The sequence below is a fragment of the Euleptes europaea genome, chromosome 5, assembly GCF_029931775.1.
Source record: "Euleptes europaea isolate rEulEur1 chromosome 5, rEulEur1.hap1, whole genome shotgun sequence".
NCBI lineage: Eukaryota > Metazoa > Chordata > Lepidosauria > Squamata > Sphaerodactylidae > Euleptes > Euleptes europaea.
In genome coordinates this window covers 14615984-14622744 of record NC_079316.1, presented here as the reverse complement: position 1 = coordinate 14622744, position 6761 = coordinate 14615984, and the positions used below count along the sequence as shown (strand labels likewise).

Here is a 6761-nt window from a genome sequence, read left to right as displayed (position 1 = left end):
GCAAACTAGTCCAAGGTATGGGGCGCTGTAACCCATCTAGTATTCTGGACTTGGAGCATACAGTTATTCCAGGTATACCATTCACGACTTTTCATTTGAAATTTATTCTGAATCCAAGTTACAGTTAAAGAATAACACTCTGGGGTTGTATTCCACAGATCTGTGGGAGCAACCCTGTTTCTGCAACCATCTTGGTGTCCCCTCCCCCAATTTCCCACTGTTCTTCTGTAGACATCCATCGCACCATTTCTGATACTGGTTTAACGATGGGTGAAAATCTCAAGGAAGTAACAAATTTTCCCGATGAAAATATGTCTCAAAGCAGAAGCAACTAAAAAGGTTGCTTCTTAGATAAAAGGTTACCGGGAACTTTAACCACACCAGGTCCTTTCTATCATACAAGTCAAAGCTGCTGGGAAAATCCATATTTACTCAGGGTCCTCAGGTTAAAGGAATGCCTATGTATTACATTTCTGTTTCTTGGGAGGTGCAGTTTTCTTCTGTGACTTGGCTGTTTTTGCTTTTCGTGTAGCATTAACCTTCGTACTTTTAGGTGGAAGTCTTAAAGTTATTTCTTTCTCTTCGGTTTCATCTGGTAGAGCTTTTCGGCGTTGGAGAACTGTTGGCGTGCATACTGGGGTAGGAAGCTGAATGGGAGAAAGGGTGCTGATTATGAAGGAACACCGTTGTTTACAACCACCCTACTAACTCAAAGTGGATTTACCTGCATAGAAGCAGGAAACCAGCCAAAGAGACAACAGGGGCCTTCAATTATAAAGGATTGCTAAAAGAAGTTAGGGAGACATTGAATGAATTATTTGCTTCAGTTTTCAGTGAGAAAAACTGCAAAACAGTTAACCACAGCGGAGCTGCTGTTTTGGGAACAAAAAAAACCAGTATTAGCTCTGTGTTGTATAACCAGCAGATGGTGGTAAAGGCTGTAGTGGGAAATTATGATGGGTAAGTTTGCATGCCTCAACCATACCAACAACTGATCTGTGAATGCATGCGTTTTGAGCCCTGTGTGCACAGCTTAAGGGCTTCCCTTCAAACCGAACATTTTCCATTACACAAATTTGTGTTCCTATACACTCTAAAAGGTTCGCTCAAAAAAAAAAAAAGTAGGTCCACGACTCCATTAAACAGTCACATATCAGAACTACATAAATACAGTTTGCCTCCAGCACCCTTTGGGTAAAACAGCAGCTTAAGCTTACCTCACTGTCCACAGATATATCCATGCTTGTGTCTGAGTTTGAGAGGGCCTTTTCTTTCTTTAGAGGCACTTCAGATGCCTAGAGGGAGGAATGCCACCATCAGTTTTCTGTAAACAATGACTTATCGAGAACAACAAAGTCTCCCTCTAACTTCTTTTTACAGCTGCAGTCAAAATGGTTAACATGGACCATCTGAAGATGAGCACATCCCATATAATTGCAGGAAAGTGACTACAAACCGCACTGTGTCAGCAACGCAAAATTAAAATACTGTGTGAGGATTTCTCTTAGTAAGCTGTAAAGTGGTATAAAACCCAAACCAGTTCAACTCAGGAGCTACAATAGGTTGGAGCTGCTTATTTCTCAATTTTTTAGGCATACATCCAAGGCAGTCTTGCAAACAAGCCCACAAAATTTTCTGGATTGTCCACTTACAATATTTTATTTATTTAGAACATTTTGAAGCCATCTCTCATACAGCACCTCTTGCCCAACTTACAGATCCCCTGGATGCAATTACTAGTCATCCCAGGTAACCAGGCAGGTAACCTGCTTATCCCCTACGATATCTACACTTAAGTCACATTTGTAAGCCTGTTTCAAGACATGTAGCATGTCAGTACATTTTTTCTGGAACTGTGATTGGCTGCAGTTGTCTAATATTGAGTGTATGTTCAGCAAAGACTGGCTTGCTTCTGCATCATGGCTACAAGACTCCATGTTATCAACAATTCACGGATCTACCACTTGGTCAATGGCAACAGAATCCTTAAATCCTGACTCACACATGTACTATGAAATTCACAGTTGTCTTAAATAAGTAGCCCACCTTCCCTCCTTTGCTAAAACTTTCTGGTGTGTGTGTGCGGGGGGAGAAAGATGTTCACTTACAAATCCAGGAAAATCATAATCGATTCCCTTCTCGGCCAATTTCCTTCGCAACTGCCTTTCTTTCTTCAGCAATCGCCGTGTCATCTTTGCTTTCTCTTTAGTTGATCGCCTCCGATTGTAACGTTTCACCGCTGGGTGCGACGGCTTACGGAATTTCCGTTCACTGCCTTTGAAGAGGTTTTCATGCACTTTTTCAGGCGCCATAAACTCACCTGTATTAGAGCAAGCACTTCAGTGTTAGGCTTTTGTGGTGCAAAAGCTGAACAGTCTTCATTAAAGCATAAAGGTATTACATTTTACTCAAGTGATCTACTACAGATTATATAATAAGAGCATCCTCCTTACCCATTCCTGCTACACTAATCTTTGTTTCAGGTAAGAATTAAAGTATCTCTGTTACACATTATACCTCATAGTACACGTTGGAGAAACAGAAGGACCACCCAGGTTTTATCGCTTTTATATGCCCCCGAATTCCTTCATACATCATTCCTTGTCATGCCATAGACACTTTCTCATACTCTAAAGCACTGGTTCCCAACCGGGGGTCCACGGACCCCCAGGGGTCCGCGAGAACTAAATTAAGGTCTGCGAAACAAAGTTATAAATCCATAATAAATTCATATTTTCAATTAAAAGTTCTCTATTATAAAATATATATATTCAAATATTATTCTAAGTTTAATGTTTAACTAACAGTTATGATTAAAATTTTCAAATTCTCGGAATTTTTATTTTGAACCTTGGGGTCCCTGTACCAAACAAAAAAGTCCTAGTGGTCCCTGGTCAAAAAAAGGTTGGGAACCACTGCTCTAAAGCCACCTTCCACCACCATTGGGCATCTCACTGGTTGCATCAGCCAATGCCACATGCCCCTTCTAGGAGGCAATCAGACACAGGTTGCATATGTTTTACTGCCAGTTCTCCTTCCTCCGTATCAATGCTACCTTACAGCCATTCATCCTAACGGTATGTCTCACCCAAGACTAAAGCTGAGCTTTTAAAAGCTTCTCAGGCAGCGGTCTTTTCCTGCCACACATCAATATTTCTTATTACTGATTTAAATCCCTTATTTCCTATTTTAAAGGGAAAAAAGCTGGTATGGATCCGTGGGAATAATATAAAAGGTATTGCACCATGGGGGGGGGGGGGAAATGAATGACTGGCTAAGCAAATGTTTCCTCATTGCATCCAAGTACTACCCAAAGAACAGTCTGTTGTACAAATGATTAGCCTAAATCAGTTCAATTTGTTCCGTAGGAACACAAAGTTTTCCTTTCTAATTCCAGTACAGAGAGCCACTGTGAACCCCAGCTCACTTCAGCCTGGAAAAGAATGGAGGAGGGACATAATTACTCTAAGTATTTGAAAGGCTGTCACTTGAAGGAGGGCAGGGAACTCTTCCTCTTGGCCCACCTTCTCACCTTACCACAAGACACAGCACAGTGAGGAGAAGGAATAAATGCTTCTCCTGGAAGCAACACACACATGGTGTCTCATGCCAAGTGATTTCAGACATGCAACTGCACCTAATGCGGAGTAGGGTACGCTGGCATAGAACACAGAATGTCAGGATGCTTGGCATATCAGTTCCTGCCTTTGGGAAAGACAGAGATGAGGCTGATTTGGGGGACTATTCCCAGAGTTACAAGTTACTGCCATCACGTGCCACTTTCAAATTCTCTTATCATATACTCACACTTCAAGAGTCGTTCACAAAAAAGATAGTTGTTCATGGTATTAGCGACTATCTTAGCAACTTCATCACATTCAAATTCCACAAATCCATAGCCTTTGCTGTTTCCAGTCTGTTAAAGACAAGATGATGAAACTGAAAAATAAATTCCCACACCAAGCTGGCCACCTTTTCTCGGATAAAGGATCGTAACAGAAGAAAAGACTTTGAACCATAATACAGTTCTGAATAGACTGTACGTTACCTCATTAATGTACCCTGGACTATAAGATAAGACAGATGCCGTACCAAGATGCTTAATATGTCCTCCCCCACCCCCGTGCGAGGAAAATGGATAACCCTATTAAAAAGTTATTTATATATAGCCATAGGGAGCCATCTACACATCCCAAAGGCAATATAAACGACTGAAACTACAGGGGCTGTCTACTGCAAAGGTTGACAGGAGCTAGAAAGCAAAAAAAGTCAGCATTCAATACTTCATACTGAAAATAACCAAATCAATACTTTCAGTGGAGGAAAACCCGGGAACAGTATCGTAGGAAAGCAAGCGTGTTCTGAACAATTCGAAGACAATTAGGGAAACTAAAGCATCAAATTGAGTGTTACCTTTTTACTCCTTGAAAGTCGGAGCCGTGTGACAGTCCCAAACTGATCAAAATATTCTTTGAGCTGCGGCTCGTAAAGGCCCTTTGGGATATGGCCCACGTAAATGACACCAGGTGTCAGCTTCTCATTCTGTAGTGCAAAGGGAGGAAAAAATAAAAGTTGAAGTCTATTTCCCAAACATATTTGTTCATTTGGGGCAGCCGTACACATTTGACGATTTCTCCATGTGCAATAGCTCAGAGGATTTCAGGGCATGGCTGTGAGGGGGGAGGGGCTGTGGCTCGATGGCAGAGCATCTTCTCGGAATGCAGAAGGTCCCAGGTTCAATCCCCAGCATCTCCAGTTCAAGGGACTAGGCAAGTAGGTGATTTGACGGACCTCTGCCTGAGACCCTGGAGAGCTGCTGCCGGTCTCAGTAGACAATACTCAAAATACCCAAAGGCTCCAAAAGAAAAGGAGCCTTCCTATTTGTGAAAGACAGTTCTGCAGAGTGTGTGTGTGTGGGGGGGAAGAAACCACATGTGTGGCTTGGCTGGGATTCTACGCCCAATTTCATTTCCACAACAACCCAGCAAGGTAGGATAGGGTGGGGCAAGTCAACCGAATAGAGTGAGTATCATGGCTCTGGGGCTCCTCATACCACACTGCCTCTCAGCATGCAGGGCCTCTCTGTCAGGGAAGCAACCAACAAGGATAATCCAAAGAGTAGACGCCTGCTCTTGCAGGGAGCAATGATGGGCCGCCTGGTAACGCCAAACCTGTTGATGGCCACGTGCAGCTAAAACGAGGCACTACAATGGTCTGATCCACCTCAGCCTGCAGGCGGGGGTGTGTGAAATGACATTGGGAGCCCGTCCCTACATTAATGCATCCCTGCAAACAGAAAATTTGTAGCGCGGACAGGGATACAAACATGCCATTAACTTCAGGGTGGTTTTTTAAAAAACTGAAATTATGAAAGTGTACAAACACCCCCCCCGTAGTTGTCTGAAGTGGAACAGTCCATTCCGCAGCCACGGTTCCGCAGCGGAGCTTCACATGGGGCGGTTGCGCAGTGAAGCAAACTACGTAAGGACCCTAGCGGGCGCAGAGCGGTTGCTAAGGCAACAGGCTCCCGGTAGTTGGAAGGGGGGGGAAACAAAGAGGCCTTTACCGCGCGGCAGCTCCTACTTCCACGTCTCACGCAACGGTCCCCCCCTTCCTCACCTCGCTGGCTGCGGTCTTCCTTACTCGCTGAACCTTCGCCTGAAACTCTCGCTGCCGCTCCGGGTCCAAAGAAAGAAGAGGAGCCGCTGCTGGGGTTGGGGTCGAAACGGCCGACGCCATCGTGCTTCGGTAGGAAACGGAACTGCGCAAGCCAGTGACTTCCCCTCCTCATTTCCGCTTTGCCTTTTTCTTTCGGCGCCTCCTAGCGCGAATCAGCGCAGAGACGGGAAAAAGGAGCCGCAGCGGCCCCTGCCGTTGGGAGGTGGAAAGAGCAGCCAAGGGCGCCATCCGCCAGAGAGGAATTCGAGTCCAGCAGCACCTTCAACAAGATTTCCCAGGGATTGCAACGAGATTCTCAAGTCACAGCTCCCAGAGTTGCCCGTGCTATTCGGTTGCAGGGGGGAAAACAACAACTACTAGGATTTTTGCAGCAAGCACATGATGAAGCACACAAAATATTCTGTTTAGAATAAAATCGATCAAGTCATTAGGGTGGCTCAAGCGTGCTGCACATTTTCCAGCCAAGATAGTAGAAGATAATTCACAGTGGGTAGCCGTGTTAGTCTGTCTGCAGTAGTAGAAAAGGGCTAGAGTCCAGTAGCACCTTAAAGACCAACAAAAATATTTTCTGGCAGGGTATGAGCTTTCTGAAGAAGTGAGCTGTGGCTCACGGAAGCTCATACCCTACCAGAAAATATTTTTGTTAGTCTTTAGGTGCTACTGGACTCTTGCCCTTTTCTACTAAGATAGTAGAAGAAGAGCTGGTTTTTTAAATGCCGTCTTTCTCTACCACTTAAGGGAGACTCAAACCGGCTTACAATCACCTTCCCTTCAACAGACACCCTGTGACGCAGGAGGGGCTGAGAGAGCTCTAAGAGAACTGTGACTAGCCTAAGGTAACCCAGCTGGCTTCATGGGGGGAACTCAGTGGGGCTTACTTAACCGAGTCAGTAGAAAAGAGCAAGAGTCCAGTAGCACCTTAAAGACGAACAAAAATGTTTTCTGGCAGGGTATGAGCTTTCGTGAGCCACAGCTCGCTTCTTCAGATCTGCAGTAGTAGAAAAGGGCAAGAGTCCAGTAGCACCTTAAAGACTAACAAACATATTTTCTGGCACCTTAAAGACTAACAAACATATTTTCTA

General features: G+C 44.4%; 1 protein-coding gene across 1 annotated transcript; it reads right to left on the bottom strand.

Moving 5' to 3' along the window:
* Positions 1 to 458: 458 nt before the first annotated feature.
* On the bottom strand, positions 459 to 5739 carry NIFK (nucleolar protein interacting with the FHA domain of MKI67). The gene is made up of 6 exons (XM_056850368.1): positions 5620 to 5739; positions 4414 to 4542; positions 3808 to 3916; positions 2109 to 2320; positions 1218 to 1295; positions 459 to 647 (listed from the first exon to the last, which is right to left on the bottom strand). The coding sequence occupies exons 1-6, from the start codon at positions 5737 to 5739 to the stop codon at positions 459 to 461; spliced, it is 837 nt and encodes a 278-aa protein (XP_056706346.1).
* Between the last annotated feature and the right edge of the window lie 1022 nt (positions 5740 to 6761).